Source organism: Balaenoptera acutorostrata, chromosome 13, assembly GCF_949987535.1.
Source record: "Balaenoptera acutorostrata chromosome 13, mBalAcu1.1, whole genome shotgun sequence".
NCBI lineage: Eukaryota > Metazoa > Chordata > Mammalia > Artiodactyla > Balaenopteridae > Balaenoptera > Balaenoptera acutorostrata.
The window spans coordinates 77,235,985-77,263,604 of record NC_080076.1 but is presented as its reverse complement, the minus strand read 5'-3'; the positions used below and the strand labels follow the sequence as shown (position 1 = coordinate 77,263,604).

General features: G+C 40.4%; 1 protein-coding gene across 4 annotated transcripts in view; it reads left to right on the top strand.

The window, feature by feature from the left end:
- TMEM116 (transmembrane protein 116) overlaps positions 1-20,285 on the top strand; it is a 108,236-nt gene extending 87,951 nt beyond the window's left edge. For all 4 annotated transcript variants that reach the window (XM_007170908.2, XM_007170907.2, XM_007170906.3 and 1 more), the window contains 6 exons: positions 7,616-7,665; positions 8,591-8,674; positions 9,016-9,154; positions 11,120-11,264; positions 11,815-11,888; positions 12,664-20,285. In XM_007170908.2, the coding sequence (XP_007170970.1) occupies positions 7,616-7,665; positions 8,591-8,674; positions 9,016-9,154; positions 11,120-11,264; positions 11,815-11,888; positions 12,664-12,870 (699 nt within the window). In that variant the 3' untranslated portion in view covers positions 12,871-20,285. The remainder of the gene's footprint in view (positions 1-7,615; positions 7,666-8,590; positions 8,675-9,015; positions 9,155-11,119; positions 11,265-11,814; positions 11,889-12,663) is intronic.
- Positions 20,286-27,620: the final 7,335 nt, after the last annotated feature.

The following is a 27,620-nucleotide window of genomic DNA, read 5'->3' as shown; positions in this document are numbered from 1 at the left end:
CCCCACCCCCTCCCCATATCCTCAAGTCCATTCTCTAGTAGGTCCGTGTCTTTATTCCCGTCTTGCCACTAGGTTCTTCATGGCCTTTTTTTTTTTTTTTTTTCCCTTAGATTCCATATATATGTGTTAGCATACTGTATTTGTTTTTCTCTTTCTGACTTACTTCACTCTGTATGACAGACTCTAACTCCATCCACCTCATTACAAATACCTCCATTTCATTTCTTTTTATGGCTGAGTAATATTCCATTGTATATATGTGCCACATCTTCTTCATCCATTCATCTGTCGATGGACACTTAGGTTGCTTCCATGTCCTGGCTATTGTAAATAGAGCTGCAATGAACATTTTGGTACATGACTCTTTTTGACCTATGGTTTTCTCAGGGTATATGCCCAGTAGTGGGATTGCTGGGTCGTATGGTAGTTCTATTTTTAGTTTTTGAAGGAACCTCCATACTGTTCTCCATAGTGGCTGTATCAATTTACATTCCCACCAACAGTGCAAGAGTGTTCCCTTTCCTCCACACCCTCTCCAGCATTTACTGTTTCTAGATTTTTTGATGATGGCCATTCTGACCGGTGTGAGATGATATCTCATTGTAGTTTTGATTTGCATTTCTCTAATGATTAATGATGTTGAGCATTCTTTCATGTGTCTGTAGGCCATCTGTATATCTTCTTTGGAGAAATGTCTATTTAGATCTTCTGCCCATTTTTGGATTGGGTTGTTCGTTTTTTTGTTATTGAGCTGCATGAGCTGCTTGTAAATCTTGGAGATTAATCCTTTGTCAGTTGCTTCATTTGCAAATATTTTCTCCCATTCTGAGGGTTGTCTTTTGGTCTTGTTTATGGTTTCCTTTGCTGTGCAAAAGCTTTTCAGTTTCATTAGGTCCCATTTGTTTATTTGTGTTCTTATTTCCATTTCTCTGGGAGCTGGGTCAAAAAGAATCTTGCTGTGATGTATGTCATAGAGTGTTCTGCCTATGTTTTCCTCTAAGAGTTTGATAGTGTCTGCCCTTACACTTAGGTCTTTAATCCATTTTGAGTTTATTTTTGTGCCTGGTGTCAGGGAGTGTTCTAATTTCATACTTTTACATGTTCCTGTCCAATTTTCCCAGCACCACTTATTGAAGAGGCTGTCTTTTCTCCACTGTATATGCTTGCCTCCTTTATCAAAGATAAGTTGACCATATGTGTGTGGGTTTATCTCTGGGCTTTCTATCCTGTTCCATTGATCTATATTTCTGTTTTTGTGCCAATACCAAACTGTCTTGATTACTGAAGCTTTGTAATATAGTCTGAAGTCAGGGAGCCTGATTCCCCCAGCTCCATTTTTCGTTCTCAAGATTGCTTTGGCTATTCGGGGTCTTTTGTGTTTCCATACAAATTGTGAAATTTTTTGTTCTAGTTCTGTGAAAAATGCCAGTGGTAGTTTGATAGGGATTGCATTGAATCTGTAGATTGCTTTGGGTAGTAGAGACATTTTCACAATGTTGATTCTTCCAATCCAGGAACATGGTATATCTCTCCATCTATTTGTATCATCTTTAATTTCTTTCATCAGTGTCTTATAATTTTCTGCATACAGGTCTTTTGTCTCCTTAGGTAGGTTTATTCCTAGATATTTTATTCTTTTTGTTGCAATGGTAAATGGGAGTGTTTTCTTAATTTCACTTTCAGATTTTTCGTCATTAGTGTATAGAAATGCAAGAGATTTCTGTGCATTAATTTTGTATCCTGCTACTTTACCAAATTCATTGATTAGCTCTAGGAGTTTTCTGGTAGCCTCTTTAGGATTCTCTATGTATAGTATCATGTCGTCTGCAAATAGTGACAGCTTTACTTCTTCTTTTCCGATTTGGATTCCTTTTATTTCTTTGTCTTCTCTGATTGCTGTGGCTAACACTTCCAAAACTATGTTGAATAATAGTGGTGAGAGTGGGCAACCTTGTCTTGTTCCTGATCTTAGTGGAAATGGTTTCAGTTTTTCACCATTGAGGACAATGTTGGCTGTGGGTTTGTCATATATGGCCTTTATTATGTTGAGGAAAGTTCCCTCTATGCCTACTTTCTGCAGGGCTTTTATCATAAATGGGTGTTGAATTTTGTCAAAAGCTTTCTCTGCATCTATTGAGATGATCATATGGTTTTTCTCCTTCAATTTGTTAATATGGTGTATCACATTGATTGATTTGCGTATATTGAAGAATCCTTGCATTCCTGGGATAAACCCCACTTGATCATGGTGTATGATCCTTTTAATGTGCTGTTGGATTCTGTTTGCTAGTATTTTGTTGAGGATTTTTGCATCTATGTTCATCAGTGATATTGGCCTGTAGTTTTCTTTCTTTGTGACATCTTTGTCTGGTTTTGGTATCAGGGTGATGGTGGCCTCGTAGAATGAGTTTGGGAGTGTTCCTCCCTCTGCAATATTTTGGAAGAGTTTGAGAAGGATAGGTGTTAGCTCTTCTCTAAATTTTAGTTTGATAGAATTCGCCTGTGAAGCCATCTGGTCCTGGGCTTTTGTTTGTTGGAAGGTTTTTAATCACAGTTTCAATTTCAGTGCTTGTGATTGGTCTGTTCATATTTTCTATTTCTTCCTGGTTCAGTCTCGGCAGTTTGTGCATTTCTAAGAATCTGTCCATTTCTTCCACGTTGTCCATTTTATTGGCATAGAGTTGCTTGTAGTAATCTCTCATGATCTTTTGTATTTCTGCAGTGTCAGTGGTTACTTCTCCTTTTTCATTTCTAATTCTATTGATCTGAGTCTTCTCCCTTTTTCTCTTGATGAGTCTGGCTAATGGTTTATCAATTTTGTTTATCTTCTCAAAGAACCAGCTTTTAGTTTCATTGATTTTTGCTATTGTTTCCTTCATTTCTTTTTCATTTATTTCTGACCTGATCTTTATAATTTCTTTCCTTCTGCTGGCTTTGGGGTTTTTTTGTTCTTCTTTCTCTAATTGCTTTAGGTGCAAGGTTAGGTTGTTTATTCGAGATGTTTCCTGTTTCTTGAGGTAGGCTTGTATTGCTATAAACTTCCCTCTTAGCACTGCTTTTGCTGTGTCCCATAGGTTTTGGGTCGTCGTGTCTCCATTGTCATTTGTTTCTAGGTATTTTTTGATTTCCCCTTTGATTTCTTCAGTAATCACTTCGTTATTAAGTAATGTATTGTGTAGCCTCCATGTGTTTGTATTTTTTACAGATCTTTTCCTGTAATTGATATCTAGTCTCATAGCGTTGTGGTCGGAAAAGATACTTGATACGATTTCAATTTTCTTAAATTGACCTAGGCTTGATTTGTGACCCAAGATATGATCTATCCTGGAGAATGTTCCATGAGCACTTGAGAAAAATGTGTATTCTGTTGTTTTTGGGTGGAATGTCCTATAAATATCAATTAAGTCCATATTGTTTAATGTATCATTTAAAGCTTGTGTTTCCTTATTTATCTTCATTTTGGATGATCTGTCCATTGGTGAAAGTGGGGTGTTAAAGTCCCCTACTATGATTGTGTTGCTGTCAATTTCCCCTTTTATGGCTGTTAGTATTTGCCTTATGTATTGAGGTGCTCCTATGTTGGGTGCATAAATATTTACAATTGTTATACCTTCCTCTTGGATCGATCCCTTGATCATTATATAGTGTCCTTCTTTGTCTCTTGTAATAGTCTTTATTTTAAAGTCTATTTTGTCTGATATGAGAATTGCTACTCCAGCTTTCTTTTGATTTCCATTTGCATGGAATATCTTTTTCCATCCCCTCACTTTCAGTCTGTATGTGTCCCTAGGTCTGAAGTGGGTCTCTTGTAGACAGCATATGTATGGGTCTTGTTTTTGTATCCATTCAGCCAGCCTGTGTCTTTTGGTGGGAGCATTTAATCCATTTACATTCAAGGTAATTATCGATATGTATGTTCCTATTCCCATTTTCTTAAATGTATTGGGTTTGTTATTGTAGGTGTTTTCCTTCTCTTGTGTTTCTTGCCTAGAGAATTTCCTTTAGCATTTGTTGTAAAGCTGGTTTGGTGGTGCTGAACTCTCTCAGCTTTTGCTTGTCTGTAAAGGTTTTAATTTCTCCATCGAATCTGAATGAGATCCTTGCTGGGTAGAGTAATCTTGGTTGTAGGTTTTTCTCCTTCATGACTTTAAGTATATCCTGCCACTCCCTTCTGGCTTGCAGAGTTTCTGCTGAGAGATCAGATGTTAACCTTATGGGGATTCCCTTGTGTGTTATTTGTTTTTTTTCCCTTGCTGCCTTTAATATGTTTTCCTTATATTTAATTTTTGACAGTTTGATTAATATGTGTCTTGGCATGTTCCTCCTTGGGTTTATCCTGTATGGGACTCTCTGTGCTTCCAGGACTTGATTAACTATTTCCTTTCCCATATTAGGGAAGTTTTCAACTATAATCTCTTCAAAAATTTTCTCAGTCCCTTTCTTTTTCTCTTCTTCTTCTGGTACCCCTATAATTCGAATGTTGGCACGTTTAATGTTGTCCCAGAGGTCCCTGAGACTGTCCTCAGTTCTTTTCATTCTTTTTTCTTTATCCTGCTCTGTAGTAGTTATTTCCACCATTTTATCTTCCAGGTCACTTATCCTTTCTTCTGCCTCAGTTATTCTACTATTGATCCCATCTAGAGTATTTTTAATTTCATTTATTGTGTTTTTCATCATTGCTTGGTTCCTCTTTAGTTCTTCTACATCCTTGTTAAATGTTTCTTGCATTTTGTCTATTCTATTTCCAAGATTTTGGATCATCCTTACTATCATTATTCTGAATTCTTTTTCAGGTAGACTACCTATTTCCTCTTCATTTGTTAAGTCCAGTGTGTTTTGAGCCTGCTCCTTCATCTGCTGTGTGTTTTTCTGTCGTCTCATTTTGCCTGTCTTACTGTGTTTGGGGTCTCCTTTTCACAGGCTGCAGGTTCGTAGTTCCCGTTGTTTTTGGTATCTGTCCCCAGTGGCTAAGGTTGGTTCAGTGGGTTGTGTAGGCTTCCTGGTGGAGGGAACTAGTGCCTGAGTTCTGGTGGATGAGGCTAGATCTTGTCTTTCTGGTGGGCACGTCCACGTCTGGTGGTGTATTTTGGGGTGTCTGTGGCCTTATTTTGATTTTAGGCAGCCTCTCTGCTAATGGATGGGGTTGTGTTCCTGTCTAGCTAGTTGTTTGGCATAGGGTGTCCAGCACTGTAGCTTGCTGGTCGTTGAGTGAAGCTGGGTCTTGATGTTGAGATGGAGATCTCTGGGAGATTTTTGCCGTTTGGTATTACGTGGAGCTGGGAGGTCTCTTGTGGACCAGTGTTCTGAAGTTGGCTCTCCCACCTCAGAGGCACGGCCCTGATGCCTGGCTGGAGCACCAAGAGCCTTTCGTCCACACGGCTCAGAGTAAAAGGGAGAAAAAATAGAAAGAAAGAAAGAAATAGGCTATAATATAGTGAAGTAAAATAAAGCTATTGTAAAGCAAAGCTATACAGACAAAATCTCACCCAGAAGCCTATACATATACACTCACAAAAAAAAGGAAAAGGGGAAAAATTAATATCTCCTGCTCCCAGAGTCCACCTCCTGAACTTGGGCTGATTCGTTGTCTATTCAGGTATTCAACAGATGCAGGCACATCAAGTTGTTTGTGGAGCTTTAATCCGCTGCTTCTGAGGCTGCTGGGAGAGATTTCCCCTTCTCTTCCCTGTTCGCACAGCTCCTGGGGTTCAGCTTTGGATTTGGACCCGCCTCTGCGTGTAGGTCGCCTGAGAGCGTCTGTTCCCCGCCCAGACAGGACGGGGCTAAAGGAGCAGCTGCTTCGGGGGCTCTGGCTCACCCAGGCCGCGGGGAGGGAGGGGTACAGAGGAGGCGGGGTGAGCCTGCAGCGTCAGAGGCCGGCGTGACGTTGCACCAGCCTGAGGCGCGCAGTGCGTTCTCCCGGGGATGTTGTCCCCGGATCCCGGGACCCTGGCAGTGGCGGGCTGCACAGGCTACCGGGAGGGGCGGTGTGGAGAGTGACCTGTGCTCACACACAGGCTTTTTGGAGGCGGCAGCAGCAGCCCCAGCGTCTCACGCCCGTCTCTGGGGTCCGCGCTGATCGCCGTGGCTCGCGCCCTTCTCTGGAGCTCGTTTAGGCGGCGCTCTGAATCCCCTCTCCTTGCCCGCCGCGAAACAAAGAGGCAAGAAAAAGTCTCTTGCCTCTTCGGCAGCTGCAGACCTTTTCCCCGTCTCCCTCCCGGCTAGCTGTGGTGCGCCAACCCCTTCAGGCTGTGTTCACACCGCCAGCCCCAGTCCTCTCCCTGCGATCCGACCGCAGCCCGAGCCTCAGCTCCCAGCCCCGCCCGCCCCGGCGGGGGAGCAGACAAGCCTCTCGGGCTGGTGAGCGCCGCTCGGTGCCGAGCCTCTGTGCGGGAGTCTCTCCGATTTTCCCTCTGCGCCCCTGTTGCTGTGGGATCCGCGCTGATAGCCGCGGCTCGCGCCCTTCTCTGGAGTTCGTTTAGGCGGCGCTCTGAATCCCCTCTCCTTGCCCGCCGCGAAACAAAGAGGCAAGAAAAAGTCTCTTGCCTCTTCGGCAGCCGCAGACTTTTTCCCGGACTCCCTCCGGGCTAGCTGTGGTGCGCTAACCCCTTCAGGCTGTGTTCACGCCGCCAGCCCCAGTCCTCTCCCTGCGATCCGACCGAAGCCCGAGCCTCAGCTCCCAGCCCCGCCCGCCCCGGCGGCTGAGCAGACAAGCCTCTCGGGCTGGTGAGTGCTGCTCGGCGCCGAGCCTCTGTGCGGGAACCTCTCCGCTTTGCCCTCTGCACCTCTGTGGCTGCGCTCTCCTCCGTGGCTCTGAAGCTTCCCCCCTCTGCCCCCCGCAGTCTCCGCCCGCGAAGGGGCTCCTAGTGCGTGGAAACCTTTCCTCCTTCACGGCTCCCTCCCACTGGTGCAGGTGCCGTCCCTATTCTTTTGTCTCTGTTATTTCTTTTTTCTTTTGCCCTACCCAAGTACGGGGGGAGTTTCTTGCCTTTTTGGAGGTCGGACGTTTTCTGCCAGCGTTCAGTGGGTGTTCTGTAGGAGCAGTTCCACGTGTAGATGTATTTCTACTGTATCTGTGGGAAGGAATGTGATCTCCGCGTCTTACTCTTCCGCCATCTTCTCCAATCCAGTGCCATAGTTTTTCTCATTGAATTTTTTAAAATAAATTTATTTATTTATTTATTTTTGGCTGCATTGGGTCTTCGTTGCTGCACGCGGGCTACTCTTCGCTGCAGTGCGCAGGCTTCTCATTGCAGTGTCTTCTCTTGTTGCAGAGCATGGGCTCTAGGCACACGGGCTTCAGTAGTTGTGGCTCACGGGCTCTAGAGCACGGGCTCAGCAGTTATGGCACTCGGGCTTAGTTGCTCCGTGGCATGTGGGATCTTCCTGGACCAGGGCTCGAACGCATGTGCCCTGCATTGGCAGGCGGATTCTTAACCACTGCACCACCAGGGAAGCCCCCTATTTCATTGAATTTTATATCAAATATTGCTTAACTGAAGCAAACCTGCTGTTGGGAATTTTTGTACTATCAAATGGTAAGTGATGACCTGGTATTTATTGTAATATGATTGGCAATATCCTAAGACATTACTCAAATTTATTCTTTTCATAGGTTATAGGTTATACCTGTCGAGTTAGTCAAACAGCCATCATTTTGTCAAGGTAAGATTTTTGCTTTCCTTCCTAGCAAGGGTGTAGACTCTCGTTAGTCTTGGGTCTAGGTAGGAACAAATAGGAGGACAATGCCCTTATTTCCATTGATTCTGTCACTCCTGGGTCCTCACAGAGCTTTACTAAGTAAGAAACAAATGTGTGATCATTGATTCCATTTTCCCAGGTAAAATAGGCAAGCAATTTGAAGTTTCAGATTGGGTTTTAGTCCCAATTCTGCCATTAACTATGTGACCTTCAATAAATATTTCCCTTTAAGTCTTTTGACTTCTAATTCCTTTTCATATATCATGAAAAGTTGTAATAGGTGGTTTTCAAGATCTTATTCACCTTTATAACATTGGGTGAGACTCTTAAAATTATTAAGCTCAGAAAGGATCTGGATCTCATCTAAAGTGGTAGTCACATTGAGTTGGTTTTAGACTTTATAACTTTTACTCCTAGATCTTTTCCTCTTATAGGGATCTGGATATATTTAGCTGGATAAATAACTGGTTGCTTAAAGCTGAGCTTTGGAAAAGCTCTCAGGAAGGAGCTGATGAGAATGAAGTTATTACTGGTCACCATGAAAAGTGAAACAGACTTATCACAGAGCTCCTTGGTAGATTTTTCATTTCACGATTACCCACTTGGATTTTTAATCTGATCATACAGCTCCCAGAGACTCTCTGTGAAACTCTGTTAGGGTTTATTCACCCAGGTATAAAATACATTCCCCACTCCACTTCCCCAGGAACTTGAAAAGAAGGTATACTTAAAGTTTTTGAGGTACTTTTCTTGAAGGAATTAAAGGTATATGTATTTGTGGAGAGTGGGTGGGGTGATGGAGTTGGAAGAAGGACAGGAGAATATTTTGCAAAGGGAAAATGGCATAAAAAAGTCTGAATATTAGGGTGATAAGTGTTCTTCCTCCCAGCCTGATACCTCTACTATTGATGATACCTGTATTCTGTTTGGGCAATGCCAGTGAATGTTTCCGCAACTTCAGCCAGAGCCACAGGTAAGTAAGGACCAAACCTATCATTTTTATGATAGACTACACCTATTCTTTTCTGTAAATAAAGATTGAAGAAGACTTTGTGCATACATTCTGGCCAAGGTGCTTGTATTTGAAATGGGCTTTGGACAAGTTGTACAGTCAAGGCCAAAAATATATAAGCAGAAATATAACACAAAATGACTAGATGATAATGTGTCGGTGAGAAGGAACAAGGTGTTATGGGCAAGGCTTAGCTAAATGATAAGTTAAATTACATACTCATTAACTTTTGTTACACCAAATAGGTACCTCTCTGGTCTTATACCTGTAGCAGCATTCCTGACCATTGATTCTCTTCCTAGGTGTATCCTGATGTACTCACCACCAACAGCCATGGCTAAAGTCCTGCCTTCTGCCAACACATCAGTCTGTAGCACACTTTATTTTTACGGGCTTATCATTTTCCTGGCCAGCTTTCTACTCAGCCTCCTCACCATTGTGGTATGGTGCCACCCTACTTGCCTTTATGGAAAGAGAGGGGGCGGTTGGGTGGGATGGGGCAGTATTCCCAGGCCTGGGAAAGATGGGGCGGAGAGGCACTTTTTATAGTCCTAGAACTAAGAAAGTGTCTAGTAGATATTGATAATTTAATTACTACCTCAGTCTTTTGGACTTCCCAAGATCAAATGATAAGTGGGGAAAAGAGCCTATATTCATTATGTGAGAATTATGCTCACTCTAGAAATAATGTGTTCCTGTGGATCCTCATGGAGGACCAGACCAGAAAACTAGTATGTGTCAGGTATATTCTTTATACAGTATGATACTCTGGAACACAGGACATCTTCTCTGTTTTAATTTTCTAAATAATTAAAGAGTTTTCTTTTCTCAGTTCTTTATTGACTATAAATTTGCATTTATGCTAGGTCTAACTGGGTTTAAAGTGCTGAGTGACTCAGACAGTTATTAAATACTCATTTGACATCATGAGAATGATGGACAAGTAATCATCCATGGGACAATACATTATTTATATATAACTGCCCAGTACAGAATCAGTAGGCAAGTGAATATGCCTTTTTATTTGTCATATCTACTTTTCAGTATCATTTTCTCCTCTTTTCATATGCTAGTTCAGGGATTATAAACTATCTGGTTGCAGACCAACTTTATCCCACAGTTTTTTTCTTTTTGCTAGCACAGCTAACATCTGTGAATGAAATACAATTGTGGAAAATTTTCTTTGACAATTCAAAAATAAGTTACAGAGATAGCTTAGATCAAATCAGCAGCTTTGTAAAGAATGCACAATGACTAGTTTATATTAAAATGGCCTTGATGGTTTTCATTTAGAACTGATTGACAGGAGAGACAGGTCTCCCAAAACCTGGCACCCTAGGGATTCCTGTTTGCTCCTTCAGAATAACCCAGACTTCAGTGGGCATTCAGGACAGGCATTCTGATTCTTTTGTAATCAGCAAACGGTGAACTGATTCTACTAGATGTAAATATTCTCAAATAAGTTCAAGCCTCTTTATGATTCCTCTGTCTGTGGGGAAAGGAAACTACATGGCTAACCTTAACTAATTGGGTTATTAACTTACAGAGTGGATCTGGATTATTAGGAAAAGTTTCAGATTTGGTCAGATTTTATTACCTAATTTACTCCCCACAAAAAGGACATTGAACTGATTTATATTTATTTCATTAACTAAACTGTACTCAAATTGCTCCCAAATGGAAGGGAAAAACAATCTGTTTTCCATCTAAGGGCAAGAAGAGACTTCCTAAAACTTTTTTTTCTGGGAGTTGAGAATTTAAGCTCTGTCACAGTGCTAAAGTATTTATTTTAGGGGTATTAAGCACAGAACACTTTCTAACACAAGCTTTATTTATTTATTTATTTATTTATTTATTTTAAACATCTGTTTTGGAGTATAATTGCTTTACAATGGTGTGTTAGTTTCTGCTTTACAACAAAGTGAATCAGCTGTACTGTATATGTAATTCACCATATACATATATCCCCATATCTCCCTCTTGTGTCTCCCTCCCACCCTCCCTATCCCACCCCTCTAGGTGGTCACAAAGCACCGAGCTGATCTCCCTGTAGCACAGCCTTTAATAAAGTGTTTTAAAAGAGAACCTGGTTAGATCTTAGTTTTAACTTCCCATGCATATTGTGATTAACCTCATTGAGAAAAATAAAAGCCTGAGGGTTGATGTAAGGTTTATGTATTGAACATATATAGTTTGACTAATATCTGTCCATTTACCTGGCCAAGCAAAAGATCACTCTAGAGATAATTTTCTCTCAAAAAAAGCCTGGTCTCAGATGGTAAAGACAGGAGGATGGTCTTTCCTGCTGTCAGATCCTAAGAGAAGGATCTCTCCAAAATGATAGACTAGACCTGGGAAGTTTTAGTAAGCCTTAGGCAGACTACTCACCGCTATACCCATGTTTAGGTCTTACTCATTCAAGCCCAGACACTTTATAAGAAGTTTCTGAAATCGACTGGCTTTCTGGGGAGTGAACAGTGGGCAGTGATTCACATTGTGGAGCAGCGAGTACGCTTCTACCCAGTGGCCTTCTTTTGCTGCTGGGGCCCAGGTGAGTATCTTAATGGAAAGATTTGGGCAATGAAAAGGGTAACCATTAGATTGTGGTCAAGCAAAATAGTCTCACCAAGAAGGATGACTACAAATTTCTGTCCAGCATGTAAAATTTACCTTCATTCCACCCGTATCTTCTTATGTTTTAGAAATTAAGAGAATTAGATGTGAGATGATATGAGAGGAAATGTACTGACAGAACTCAGAGATATTAACACTTGCCCTTTCTACTACATAAAGTTAAAGTGTGAGGATCAGATAGGATAATGTTTATGAAAGGGCTTGGTAAACATAAGAAGTTAAGAATTGTAGCTTATGATCTTCCTGTAGTATGTCTTGCCACCATTGCTACTCTAATAATCTGCAAAGTTTAATCAATGAGGAATAGCGGTTGGAGATCTGAGGCCAGTGGTTTATATAACTGGTTAATCTCACTGGTAGTCTTCATTATGCCTATAATTCTCACAATGCTTAGGTGTGTATACTGAAAAAAATTATGCTTAGGCAGCCAGGGCTGGCAGCAAGATTTATACTTTGTGTTTTCACAGCTGTCATTCTGATGATCATAAAGATGACTAAGCCACAGGACACCAAACTTCACATGGCCCTCTATGTTCTCCAGGTAACACCTTCAACATCCAGCATTTCTGTTCTTATACTGTCTTATCCTGTTCTCTTACATTGCCATTATTCAGTAAGCACAATTTTTTCCCTTAGGGTATTTCTTTCTGCATTGCAAGAGAGAAAATATATTATTTATATTCAGTTTTGAAGAATGTGGAAATTTCCTCACAGATGAGGTAGATACCTTTGTGAAAGTGCTGCCATGCATTCCAGAGCATGTATATCTCAGGCCTACTTCATTTCATTGATGTGTTTTTTTTTAAGGGATGGGTAACAAAAGACAAGATCTACCAGATAATGTTCTTATGAAACTCTGATAGTGACATGATTCTCTCTCACCCAGAGTGAAATGAATGGGGTAAATTAGCTATTCCAGGTGAATGGAGAGAAAGAAGTAAAGAAAAAATGATTCTCTCTTTTCATCCTTTATCAGATTTAAGAAGGGTTTTTTGGGCTATCTAACTATGGTGATAGGGCAGTTTCTTCAAGCCTAACCTGGGAAATGGGGCAATAAGGAGGGACATTGAAACGACTTCATTATCCTTATGTATATACTAAGAAATATGACTAACTCTTAAGTCATCCATAACAAAGTACGGTGTGAAGAGTGAGTTCAGGAAGAGCTAGAAAAATATTTTTTAAAAACTGACACCAGATTTTGATTTTTGAGATAGAATAAATATAACAGTGATTTATAAATAAGGAATGGAAACTATTCCCCAATTCTCTGAAAACCTGAAGGATGGGCTCCATCACCCCTTCATCTCCTCCAGGCTCTAACAGCATCATCTCAGGGTCTGCTCAACTGTGGAGTATACGGCTGGACACAGTACAAGTTCTACCAACTAAAGCAAGAGGCTCGGCATGATGCAGACACCCAGACACCATTATTATGCTCACAGAAGAGATTCTATAGCAGGGGCCTAGATCCATTGGAGTCTACCATTGCTTTTGCTACTAGCACCTCCACCATTCTTTGAAACTGTAGAATTGGAACATCCAGAACTGGAATGATTCTACACTAATGGTTTGGGAAGAGTGTTTGGGAAGAACATCTTAAGTCTTTTCTAACCGTGCCTTAAACTACGGAAGTGAAAGGGAATGTAGTGCCATGGTTAGTAGCTACTCTAGGTGAAGTGGGTGGGATCTAATCATTATTCTCAGATTCAGAAGTAAAGTCACTATTCAGGGAGATGAAACCACTTTCCACCTAAGAGATAGACTCATATTATTTCAATAAATATTAGATTTGTCTAAGTCTCTTCTACAAGAAATAAATTCCAAGTTATTATTTATATAAAGTATTTCCAAGCTCTCTACTCCATGGTTGTGGGGGAAGTAGTGTGGCATGCAACAACTTTCTCAGGTCTTCACATTGCTATTACTCTCCTTTTGGTTGTACAAAGTCTTGGGTTTACATTCTTTGAAGAGTTTTGGAAACTCAGAAGAAGCAAGGACAGAAGCTGTCAAAAAAAGTGATAGTGGGGGGGCGCAGTGGTTAAGAATCTGCCTGCCAATTCAGGGGACACGGGTTCGAGCCCTGGTCGGGGAAGATCCCACATGCCGCGGAGCACCTAAGTGTGTGCGCCACAACTACTGAGCCTGCGCTCTAGAGCCCGCGAACCACAACTGCTGAAGCCCGCACTACCTAGAGCCTGTGCTCCACAAGAGAAGCCACCACAATGAGAAGCCCGTACACCGCAAGAAGAGTAGCCCCTGCTCGCCGCAACTAGAGAAAGCCCGCATGCAGCAATGAAGACCCAATGCAGCCAAAATAAATAAATTAATTAAAAAAAAAAGTGATAGTGGGATCCTCATACACACCACATCCTAGTCTCTTACATATTCCATGCCATTCTAGGCCTTAACAATAGGAAGCTTCCTGCTCCAGAAAATTAAGGCCAGTCTTTTGAAGTTACCGTGGATAATAAGATTTAAGAGAAATCAGGACCAAAACTCTGAATCAAAAACTTCTCAACTCTCATTTATAAGCAAAAACCCAAGGTAGGTTTCATAGTGCTTGGACGTAGAATTAGGTTGAACCACGTAGAATTAGGTTGAACCATATGAACTTGCCATTTTTGTAGGTGAAAATGGTCTAATATCATCAATTTTACATGGTTCAATCTGGCTGTAAGTGCTAAATATATGTTTATTGAATGAATGAACAGATGAATGAATGACTAACAAGTAGAATTTAACCTTTGGGGAAAGAAAAGATTCCCACACTGAAGAGGCTCATTCATGGGTAGGAATGTTTAATGTTTCTTCCTCTTTAGTCACATAACAAGTGATGTTTGGTCTCTCCAGTTAAGTCATTAACAAGGCCAAACTGAGACCAGGGCATCAGATACTGTGATGCCAAAACAAAGGGGAAAGCCAAATGGACAAAAACTGGAATGACAATCAACTAAAACATCTGGAACTAATAATCAGATGTTTTTCACCTGATAAATTCCCTTCGTCAGTGCAAGGCAAAATCCTTAAGGTTAGAGAAAATTGACAGGGTAGATTATAATGGGGCATTAGACAGTATACTCTGAAAAGTAAGTTCCAGAGATCTTTCCAAAGGAGTTCTCAATAGAAATGTTAGGGAGCTCAATAATAGCTCTTTAGGTTTTAGGCCATGAGCTTCAGCCTTACTATGGATGGTAACCTGACTTCACTATGTCAAGAACACATCTTGAGGCCTCCCAAGATGTATAGCACAGATTACTGGGTAGCACAGAACAAGAAAGATTGCTTTACCTAGAGAGCTGCTTTAACTTCTTTTAATTTAAAAACTAATAAGAATTCAGCATATAGAAAGACAGATGGAAGCAAGATTCTCATTTCCGTAGACCTTGAGGAACACCAGAATTAAGGAGTCCAATTCTTAAAATGTCCTATCGGTATCACTTCATATTTGACTTTATTACCAGAAAGAAGATAATTATCAAATGTATGTCAGGTTTGTTCATCTTGCTTCTCTGATGAATTTTTTGCATTGACACTGGTCTTAGATATTCTATAGATGTAGGCAAACAAAAAGATAGTAGGAATGAAAAATAATAAAATGTTAGGCAAGATTGGGATTATCAACTCTTCATCATACTGAGAGTAGGAGGGCCACTATTCAAACTACGTAACCCTTGAATTCACATGTAGGAGGGGCATAGACATAGATACAGTGGCAGTTCTTAAAATTTCTGCAAATACCCCTCCCATGACTCCATGACTTGTCCAGTTTATGGTCATAGTGGAGTATAGTTGTATCTATGCAGCTTTGATTAATACAGATCTTCCTTGAACCACATGTTGTATCATCCTTCACCTCCTCCTCATCAGCCCAGTCTGTAGCTTCAAAAAATCTCTGCACCCCAACACCACGTGTTCTGCATGGGGAACTGGGTGTTTGATGTTTTTCAAAGCATAGGAGCCTTTGGATGTTTTCACATAGCAGCCTCCCACTTTTTATACCTTTGGCCTTGCACTTGCTGAAGACTTTAAATATCCCTTTAGATTCACTGCCACAGTTTCCAAACCTGTCTCCCTTGGTATTCATTAATGTTAGCAACTTTTCTGGGCAACCTTTGTGCCCTTTTCAAAGATTTTAACACAGAGATTCTCTAGGCTTCAACCCCAGCCTTGGCAACAATAACCTTGTTCCTTGCAAGGAGTGCCATCTTGCTTGTAGGTATCCGTGTGGCAGCACTTGGGGGTGCCATTACAGTATTCTGGGAGGTCACACTTATCCACACTGAGGTGGCAAGTTGTGGTTGCTTTTAGAGATTTGCGGTTTTTGCAGCAAGATCCAAATGCATAATTTAAACCCTTCCTCAGCTGGCATGAGGGCAGACAACAGTGATCCTTTTGACAGTCAAAAACACTGCCATAGTCAAATTCTTCTCCTTTATCTAATATCTTATTCCCACAATATGGCTTTCAAAAGGAGTTTTGGAGCTCAGTTCTATTAAATAAGCAGCCCTCTCTGTACTTATGCAACAGCTGGTGGAAATAGTGGAAGCTGCAGTTGCTGAAGCCCATATCTACAGTAATAAATTCATGCATAGTACAGAGGTGCTGGCCATGGAACTTGCAGGCCACATGGTCATGCTTCATTCCCAAGTCATGGCCAACCTCATGAGCTATGAAAGCTGTGAAATGTGGTGTATCTTCATGAAAGAAAGATTCAGCACTGGTTGCATTCTTGGCAGTGCAGATAACACTGAGAAATGCATGGTCCTCATACTTCCCAAGAATTTGGCCAATAATCACATGAGCAGCAGCATGTTTCACCCCTCTCAAGAGATACCAGTCTTTCCAGTGTTTAAAATTTTGAAGTGTTTCCTGCAAATTCAGGAAGATTTTCACAAGAGTTTTCTCTATCCATATCCCTAACCCAGAAAGCACCGCTTTCACATTATATCCTTCGTGTACCTGTTGACCAGAGCATGAACATCTATTAACATCTTTGTGGTCTTGGTAACATATTATTCCACATTTGGAATCACTTATTGTCAACCACAGTTAACTTGTACATACTTGGGAAGTGGCCACATATAGGGCATAGGAACTGAGGAAGGTTCTATTTTTCTCTGAAATTGTGAAGTGCTTAAGAGCTCCTCTTGTTTATCTCCACGGATTACACAAGACTCACCTGATTTTAAAGATATGCTGTAAACCATATGCTCAATATATATAGGCTTGATACCAAAGACAGTGCCATCTAAGGTCAGGATTCCCTTTTGCCCTGAGCAAGTGCTGATTGTCACAAAAGAATCCAGGTCATCCTCTGAATACTCAGTCATCCTGAATAAAAGCAAAACTAGTTTCCCATTTTGATGTGTATAAACAGGGAACTTCTTGACAAATAATTCTTTCTTTTGCTTCAACTTAATAGTATGCCATTTTCCTTGTTTGAACAGGACATTGGACACCTTTTCTGCTTTTTCTTCTAGTTCTCTGAACATCATCAGGTTCCTAGGGAAGACTGTTTCATAATAAAGAGATTCCCACTACAGTGCATCCCTGGAAGAATAGTCACAATTACCAATAAAGTGACATGCAGCTTAATATGGGAAGGGCCCTTTCTCAAATGCCCTAAACGGCATTCCTTGAAGAAACATCACTCCAAACCTTATCCATGACCACTTGATTTCATAGAAGACAAGACAGGGGGCAGGCAAAGTAACTAACTGGGGTTGTCATTGTCATGGCCCAAGTGAAACAGGAAATGATCCCAGACCTCTGTCTGTGAGTTGTCTTCCCTTGGACCCAGATCTTTGTCAGTGACACAGTTGTTTGGCCAAAGATCAAAGCTATGCTGCCTGCCAGAAGGATAGCTGCTCCCACCCTCAGAGTATTACATGATGACACCTACCTTTTGACTATGTCTCTTCCTACTTCTCTTGAGCTCTCTCTCTTCTGGAGTGTCCTTACTTTGCAACCACCCTTAAAGAACAACAGTTTTAGTGCTTCTTAGCTGAGCTCCTACTGTCTTCATAGAGGAGTATACCAAGGAGAGGAAACTTTCAGAGGCCCAGCCAGTACAACGAGCCAGGATCAGGCCCCAAGGAAAGAAAAATATATAACCTCTTCCCTTAGTCCCAGTTCCCATGGAACAGCCTTCCGCTCCTGTCATCCAGTACTCTTTTGAGTCATTGAAACTTAAGTTCCAGAGCAGAGGTTTGTGGATTTCTGGGTAGGTCACAGGCCTCTGCTGTTTAATGCCTTTTGCACCATTCCCTACTCTGTACCATACAGCCCATTTCAAACGTCCCATCCTTTTCCTTTTTTTTTTTATTATTCACAATATGTTTGTTTATTTGCTCAATCCTAGAATACATGTAAAGTATTTTTAGAGTAACTAACCCATGCCTCTGTGAAAAGCAAATATATGAACTGTAGAACGGTGTTTATTGGGTTGGCCAAACGGTTCGTTCAGATTTTTCTGTAAGATGGCTCTAGTAGTGCTTAGTTGTCTCTAACTTCATTTGAAACAATTTTGGTAGATTGTATCATGACAGCTGTCATATCAGCATGCATTTAAAAAAATCTTATCAAAATTGTTGAATTTTTGTATAGCCATTTTGATATTGAAGATGTAAGAAAAAAACCAACATTTTCGGCATATTATGCTTTATTATTTCAAGAAAGGTAAAAACACAACTGAAATGCAAAAAAATATTTGTGCAGTGTATGGAGAAGGTGCTGTGACTGATTGAATGTGTTAGAAGTGGTTTGCAAAGTTCCGTGCTGGAGATTTTTTGCTGGATGATGCTCCATGGTCAGGTAGACTAGTTGAAGTTGATAGTGATCAAATTGAGATATTAGGGACTTCCCTGGTGGTCCAGTGGCTAAGACTCCGTGCTCCCAATGCTGGGGGCCTGGGTTCGATCCCTGGTCAGGGAACTAGATCCCACACACTGCAACTAAAAGTTCGCATGCCTCAACTAAAGATCCCGCATGCTGCAATGAAGATCCTGCATGCTGCAACTAAGACCCAGCACAGCCAAATAATTAATTAAAATATTTTTAACAAATCGAGACATTAACTGAGAACAATCAAAGTTATACCACAGGAGATAACTGACATACTCATAATATCCAAATCAAGCGTTGAAAATCATCTGCACCAGCTTGGTTATGTTATTCACGTTGAGGTTTGGGTTCCACAGAAGTTAAGTGAAGAAAATCTTCTTGACCGTATTTTGCATGCGATTCTCTACTTAAACATAATGAAAACGTTCTGTTTTTAAAACAAATTGTGACGGGTGATGAAAAGTGCATACCATACAATAATGTGGAGTGGAAGAGATCGTGGGGCAAGTGAAATGAATTACCACCAACCACACCAAAGGCCAGTCTTCATCCAAAGAAGGTGATGATGTGTATATGGTGGGATTGGAAGGGAGTTCTCTATTATGAGCTCCTTCCAGAAAACCAAACGATTAATTCCAACAAGTACTGCTCCCAATTAGACCACCTGAAAGCAGCACCTGACGAAAAACATCCAGAATTAGTCAACAGAAAAATGCATAATCCTCCATTAGGATAATGCAAGACTGCATGTTTCTTTGATGACCAGACAAAAACTGTTGCAGCTTGGCTAGGAAGTTCTGATTCATCTGCCGTATTCACCAGACATTGCACCTTCGGATTTCCATTTATTTCGGTCTTTACAAAATTCTCTTAATGGAAAAAGTTAATGGAAAAAGTTTCAATTCCCTGGAAGACTGTAAAAGGCACCTGGAGCAGTTCTTTGCTCAAAAAGATTAAAAAGTTTGGGGAAGATGGAATTATGAAGTTGCCTGAAAAATGGCAGAAGGTAGTGGAACAAAATGGTGAATACGTTGTTCAATAAAGTTCTTGGTGAAAAGGAAAAATGTGTCTTTTATTTTTACTTAAAAACCAAAGGAACTTTTTGGTCAACCCAATATGTTCAGTTCTTTAGCCTGACAGTATGAGGTTGCAATAATGTTTCCCAAAATTATTTAGATTGGTACTTTTCTATCCAGACCTATTCAGTATGGTCATGTTATTCATTTTTAATTCAGTTAGGGTCATATGTTACTGTTTGTATTTCATTCTGGTTTGCCCCCACATTTGGGATATTGCTGATGATTTGGAGGGAGTATGTGAAATGTTTCCATGATTCTAAAAGTCAGTACTATACAAAAAAGTGTATTCAAAGCCTTTAACCTGTTCCCATGTCCTTATTCTTTCCACCCACTTTTCATTCATCAATCTCAATAGTACTTGGTTTATTTTTCCTGTATTTCTTTCTGTACAAATAAGCAGATACATATATATTTCCTTGTATCCCCTTTTTTCTTATGTAAATGTAGCATAATATTTTCCACTTTCCTTTCTAAACTTAAAGATACATCCTGTAAATCACTCCATATCAGTTTATAGAAATATTCCTCATTCTCTCTTTTTTATAGCTACATAGTATTCAGTTTTATAGATGTACCGTAATTTATTCAATCACTCTCCTATGTATGGGTTTTTACATTGTTTATATTATTTTGAAATTATACACTATCATCAGCAAATAATATTACACACATATATTTTTGTGGAGGAAAATTCCTAGAAATGAGAAGGTAGTGTTCATGCTAATTGCATATGTAGCTTTGTTTGATATTGCCAAATTCCCCTTCAGAAGGTTTTTGCCAGTTTTCATTTCCATTGGCAGTGTATCAGAGTGCCTATTTCCCCAAAGTCTAAGCAACAGAATATATTGCCATGCCATACATTTTAATTTTCACCAAACTGATAGGTGATAAGTAGCAGGTCGGTATTGTTTAATTTGTATTTTTCTGATTTTGAGTGAATTTGAAATGTTTTAATATGTTTAAAGGCCATTTTTATATCTTTTAATAATTGTCGGTTAATGTTTTTTCCCCTTTTTCTATCAAGCTCTTGGCATTTTTTTCTTCTCAACTTTCTCCCCCTAGCTTTATTGTGGTATAATTCACAAATAAAATTTTATATATTTAAAGTGTACAATATGATGATTTGATATATATGTACACATTGTGAAATATTTATTTATTGTGAATATATATTTTCTAAAAGGCAAAAAAACTAGAATAGTTAAAATAATTTTGGGAATGAGTAACATGGGAGGGACCACTCTACTGAGTTTCAAGACTGTGTGGTATTGGTGATGGGATAAACACATAGATCAATGGAACAGAATAGAGAATTCAGAAATAGAGAACCCACACATGTATGGTCATCTGATTTTTGACAAAAGGGGAAAAGCAATTCTGTGGAGGAAGGAGCATCTTTTCAACAAATTGTGCTGGAAAATTGGATATACATAGACAAAAAAGAGGAACCTCAACCTAAACCTAACACTTCATACAAAAATCACCTCAAATGGATCATAGATATAAATGTAAAATATGAAACATTTTAGAAGAAAACATAGAATATCTTCAGGATCTAAGACTTGGTGAAGAATTCTTAAACATGATACCAAAAGCATGATCCATTAAAAAAATCCATAAATTGGACCTCATCAAAAGTAAAAGCTCTTGTCAAGAACCTTAACTTGAGACAGAGACAAGATGGCAGAGTAGAAGGATGTGAGCTCACTGTTTCTTATGAAAACACCAAAATCACAACTAACTGCTGACAACTACTGACCAAAAAAAAAAAGTGCTGGAACCTAACAAAAAAGATACCCTGGGCTTCCCTGGTGGCGCAGTGGTTGAGAATCTGCTTGCTAGTGCAGGGGACACAGGTTCGAGCCCTGGTCTGGGAGGATCCCACATGCCACGGAGCAGCTGGGCCCGTGAGCCACAACTACTGAGCCTGCGCGTCTGGATCCTGTGCTCCGCAACAAGAGAGGCCGCGATAGTGAGAGGCACGTGCACCGCGATGAAGAGTGGCCCCCACTTGCCACAACTAGAGAAAGCCCTCGCACAGGAACGAAGACCCAACACAGCCAAAAATAAATAAATAAATTAATTAAAAAAAAAAAAAAGATACCCTACATCCAAAGACAAAGAAGAAGCCACAGTGAGATGGTAGGAGGGGTGCAATCATGATAAAATCATATCCCATACCTGCCAGGTGGGCAACCCACAAACTGGAAAATAATTATACCACAGAAGTTCTCCCACAGGAGCGAAAGTACTGAGCCCCACGTCTGGCTCCCCAGCCTGGGGGTCTGGCAATGGGAGGAGGAGGTCCCAGAGAATCTGGCTTTGAAGGCCAGCAGGGCTTGATCACTGGAATTCCACAGGACTGGGGGAAACAGAAACTCTACTCTTGGAGCACGCACACAAGGTCTCATGTGCACCAGGACCCAGGGAAAAAGCAGAGACCTCATAAGAGACTGGGCCAGGCCTACTAGACTGGGCTAGTAATGGAGGGTCTCCTGTGGAGGCAGTGGGGAGCTGTGGCTCATTGCAGGGACAGAGACACTGGTGGCAGCAGATCTGGGAAGTACTCATTGGCATGAGCCCTCCTGGAGGCCACCATTTTCTTAAGACCTGACCCCACCCCCACAGCTTGCAGACTCCAGTGCTGGGACATCTCAGGCCAAACAACCAACAGGGTGGGAACACAGCCCCACCCATCAGCAGACAGGCTGCTTAAAGTCTTCCTGAGTCCATAGCCCTCTAGACACACCCCTTGGCAAAGCCTTACCCATCAGAGGGACAAGACCCAGCTCCACCCATTAGTGGGCAGGAACCAGTCCCTTCCACCAGGAAGCCCATGCAAGCCTCTTAGACAGCCTCATCCACCAGGAAGCAGACAGCAGAAGCAAGAAGAACTACAACCCTGCAGCCTGCAGAATGAAACCACAATCGCAGAAAGTAAGACAAAATGAGACAGCAGAGGATTATGTACCAGATGAAGGAACAAGATAAAACCCCAGAAGAACAACTAAATGAAGTGGAGATAGGCAATCTGCCCAAAAAACAATTCAGAGTAATGATAGTAAAGATGATCCAAGATCTTGGAAAAAAGAATGGAGACACAGACCAAGAAGATACAAGAAATGTTTAATAAAGACCTGGTAGAACTAAAGAACAAAGAGATGAAGAATACAATAACTGAAATGAAAAATACACTAGAAGGAATCAATAACAGAATGAGTGAGGCAGAAGAATGGATAAATGACCTGGAAGACAGAATGGCGGAAATCATTGCCACAGAACAAAATAAAGAAAAAAGAATGACAAGAAATGAAGATAGTCAGAGACCTCTGGGACAACGTCAGATACACCAACATTCACATTCTAGGGGTCCCAGAAGGAGAACAGAGAGAGAGAAAGGACCTGAGAAAATATTGGAAGAGATAATAGCTGGAAACTTCCGTAACATGGGAAGGGAAACAGTCACCCAAGCCCGGGAAGTGCACAGAGTCCCAGGCAGGATAAATCCAAGGAAGAACATGCCAAGACACACAGTAATCAAATTGGCAAAAATTAAAGACAGCTCCTCCCCTTGGCTCAGCACAAAGCAAGCATATAAGAACCACAGATGCCTGCTGCTTCCTGGGGAGAGAAAGAGTTGGTAGAGGCCCCTAGAATCTCTGGCCAGAGTTATTGGTGGAGGTCTTCTCCTGTATGAGGCCAGCCTATGAAGACTGAGAGAGGTGCCTGGTTTGTCTGATACACAGACTACAACACAGAAAGTCAAAGATATGAAGAATCAGGCAAAGATGTTCCACATAAAGGAACAAGATAAATCTCCAGAAACTGACCCTAATGAAATGAACGTGTATTATTTACCTGATAGAGAATCCAAAAATATTGTTTTTAAAATGTTCACTGAAGTCAAGAGAACAATGCATGAACAAAGTGAGAATTTCAACACAGAGATAGAAGATATTAAAAACTACCAGACAGAAGTCATGGAGCTGAAGAACACAATAATTGAACTGAAAAACAATTCACTAGAAGGGTTCAACATTAGACTAGATCAAGCAGAAGAAAGGATCAGTGAACTTTGGAAATAATTCAGTCAGTGAAGAAAACAGAAAGAATGAAAAACAGTGAAGAAAGCTTAGGGGACTTCTGGGATATCATCAAGCCAACCATTATAGGAGTCCCAGTCGGAAGAGAGAAAAAAAGACCAGAAAGCATATTCAAAAAATTGACTGAAAACTTCCCAGATATAGAGAAGCAAGTGGACATACAGATCCACAAACCCTAGAGATCACCAAGCAAGATGAATCTAAAGATAATCCACACTGAGGCGCATATATTGTCAAAAGTCAAAGACAGAGAATTTTGAAAGAGGCTAGAGAAAAGTGACTTGTCACATACAAAGAAACATCCAAAAGACTCTCAGTGTTTTTTCCAGCAGAAACCTTGTAAGCCAGAAAGGGGTGGCATGGTATCAAAGAGATATTAGCATTCCCTTGTTCATTGCAGCCAAGATTTACAATAACCAAGATATGGAAACAGCCTAAATGTTCATCAACAAATACAGAAAATGTGATATACATATGATACTATCAGCCTTAAGAAATAAGGATATCCTGCAACATATGACGACATGGATGAACCTTGAGGACATTATGCTGAGTAAAATAGACCAGTCACAGAAATACAAATACCTCATTTTTCTACTTATATGAGGTATCTAAATTAGTCAAATTCATGGAATCAAAGAGTTGAATGGTGGTTGCCACAGGCTGGGGTATGGGGAAATGGGGATTTACCAATCAATGACATCAAGTCTCAGTTAAGCAAGATGAATAATTTCTAGGGATCTGCTGTACAACATTGTACCTAGAGTCAACAATACTGTGTTGTGGGTGGGAATGAATTGGGAGATAAGAATTGACATATATATACTAATATGTATAAAATAGATAACTAATGAGAACCTGCTGTATAGCACAGGGAACTCCACTTCGCTGTACAGTAGAAACTAACACAACACTGCAAAACAACTATACCCCAATTAAAAAAAAATACTGTGTTGTACACTTAAATTTTTGTTAAAAATTGTTGCGTTCGGGCTTCCCTGGTGGCGCAGTGGTTAAGAATCCGCCTGCCAATGCAGGGGACACGGGTTCGAGCCCTGGTCCGGGAAGATCCCACATGCCGCAGAGCAACTAAGCTCGTGCGCCACAACTACTGAGCCTGCGCTCTAGAGCCTGTGAGCCACAACTACTGAGCCCAAGTGCCACAACTACTGAAGCCCATGCGCCTAGAGCCCGTGCTCCACAATAAGAGAAGCCACCGCAATGAGAAGCCTGCGCACCGCAATGAAGAGTAGCCCCCGCTCGCCGCAACTAGAGAAAGCCCGCACACAGCAACGAAGACCCAACACAGCCAAAAATAAATAAATAAAATAAATAAATTTATAAAAAAAAAAAAAAAATTGTTGCGTTCTTACCACAGTGCAAAAATGAATAAGGTAGAAATGTATAATATGGGTACAGAGGATTTTAAATTATACAAAACTATTTGTGCAACTCTATCATCGCTAAATTTTAAAATCCAAAGGAAAATATGAAAAATTCTTTATGGAGGTAATATAATTTTTTAAAATTATTTATTTATTTATTTTTGGCTGCATTGGGTCTTTGTTGCTGCACGTGGGCTTTCTCTAGTTGTGGCGAGCGGGGGCTATTCTTCATTGCGGTGTGCGGGCTTCTCATTGTGGTGGCTTCTCTTGTTGCGGAGCACAGGCTCTAGGCACGCAGGCTTCAGTAGTCGTGACTTGCGGGCTCTAGAGCACAGCCTCAGTAGTTGTGGCTCACAGGCTTAGTTGCTCCACGACATGTGGGATCTTCCCAGACCAGGGCTCAAACCCGTGTCCCCTGCATTGGCAGGCGGATTCTTAACCACTGCGCCACCAGGGAAGCCTGGAGGTAATATAATCTTAATTCCCTAACTTGATAAAGATGGCATTTTTAAAAGCTCCGAAATAAATTTCACTTTTTCTGAATGTAGATTAAAATAATTTTAAAAGATATATTAGAAATAGAACCTTGTAGTATATTCAAGGAAAACACCATGCTCAAAAAGAATTTATGCCAGAAACATAAGCATGAGTTTAGCATTAAGAAATGTATCATTGTAATTCATCACACAAAAAGTTAAAGGAGAAATAAATATAAACATATGAATGCATGCCAAAAAGTTGTTAAAATTCACTGACTATTCCTGTTTTAAAACTTTAATGGGAAAACAAAGATACTACATAAACATGGTAAAGACCATTTACCAAAATGTAATGCCAAATAACATATTAATTAGTGAAACAATGAAAGTGTTTCCACTTAAAATCTCTTTCCTTTGCCTTTTTGTCCTGGACAATTTGAATTCTACTTATAGCAGATTCTCCCCAGCATAAGACTTTGTCCTAGAATACTTTGTCCTTTAATTTTTAAAGTTGTAGACCTCAGACTTCTCTGGCCCCTTCACCCCTTACAATCGACCCCTTGCATTCTCCCCAGAATTGAAGTGTCCGAAACTTCAGTTTCAGGTACTATTTTTCAAATTGGCTCACTATGCTTTCCAGCAAGTATCTGTTGGATATTTGGTTTTTTCCTGTTCTCAGGTCCAATAGGCATCCCATTACTTCTCTCTGCTTTCTCCATGGCAGTTACTATTTACCACTTGGGTCTTGGAGTTATCAGAGTTTGTCCTTATACACCATACCTTGGGGTTTGTAAGATGACTTATCACCTTTTTTTGTTGTTGTTTGTAGGGTTTGATTTATTACCATCATAGTGCTTTGTCTGTTTTTATGGGGTGATTTGAGATTTTAAAAAATTGCACTGGTGCTGCCACCTTCTGAAAATCTCCCTTCCTTATATTTAAATTTGTTTCGTAGCCTGTAAGAAATTGAATGCTACATCCTATGGTAAATCAGTTTTTTTCATGGACTGTGATATGGAGCCTTACTGAAAGGTTTTTTTTTTTTAACATAGAAAACCCGAATTCAAGACTCAGTTTGTTTATTTGCAAATTTTGTTATTTTTGTCATTTACTCTTCTGAGCATCAGCTTCTTGTTTGTAAAGTGGAAATAATATCTATATGAGCTTTTCTGATGATTCAATAATATTTGTAAAAATGCTTTGTAAAATAAAAAGTGCTACACAAGCACAGGATATTATTATCAACTTCCTTCACATATTCCCTTTTGACTGAGAACTTTCCTAGGATTTCCCCTTTCCCATGAATTTTTCCCAGTTTTATTTATTTATTTGCTTATTTATTTTTATTGAAGTATACTTTATTTACAATGTGTTAGTTTCTGGTGTACAGCAGAGTGATTCAGTTATACATATATATACCTATTCTTTTTCGTATTCATTTCCATTATGGTTTATTACAGGATATCGAATGTAGTTTACTGTGCTATACATTAGGACCTTGTGGTTATCTATTTTGTATATAGTGGTTTGTATCTGCTAATCCAAACTCCTAATCCCTCTCCTACCCACTTTCCCCTTTGGTTACCATAAGTTTGTTTTCTATGTGTGTCAGTCCATTTCTGTTTCATAAATAAGTTCATTTTGTGTCATATTTTAGATTCTGCATATAAGTGATATCGTATGGTATTTGTTTTTCTCTTTCTGGCTTACTTCACTTAGTATGATAACCTCTAGGCCCACCCATGTTGCTGCCAATGGCATTATTTTATTCTTTTTCATGACTGAGTGTAGTATTCCATTGTATATATATACCACATCTTCTTTATCCATTCATGAACATCCATTCATGTTCATGTTGCTGGACATTTAGGTTGCTTCCATGTCTTGGCTATTGTTGCTGTGAACATTCAGGTGCATGTATATTTTTGAGTTAGAGTTTTGTCCAGATATATGCCTGGGAGTGGGATTGCTGATCATATGGCAACTCTATTTTTAGTGTTTTAAGGAATCACCGTACTGTTTTCCATAGTGGCTGCACCAAGGTACATTCCCACCGACAGTGTAGGAGGGCTCCCTTTTCTCCACACCCTCTCTGGCATTTATTATTTGTAGAATTTTTTTTTTTTTTTTTTTTTTTTTTTTTTTTTAAATTTTGGTTTTTATTTATTTATTTATTTATTTATATATTTGACTGTGTTGGGTCTTCGTTTCTATGCGAGGGCCTTCTCCAGTTGCGGCAAGCGGGGGCCACTCTTCATCGCGGTGCGCGGGCCTCTCACCATCGCGGCCTCTCCCGCTGCGGAGCACAGGCTCCAGACGCGCAGGCTCAGCAATTGTGGCTCACGGGCCCAGCTGCTCCGCGGCATGTGGGATCCTCCCAG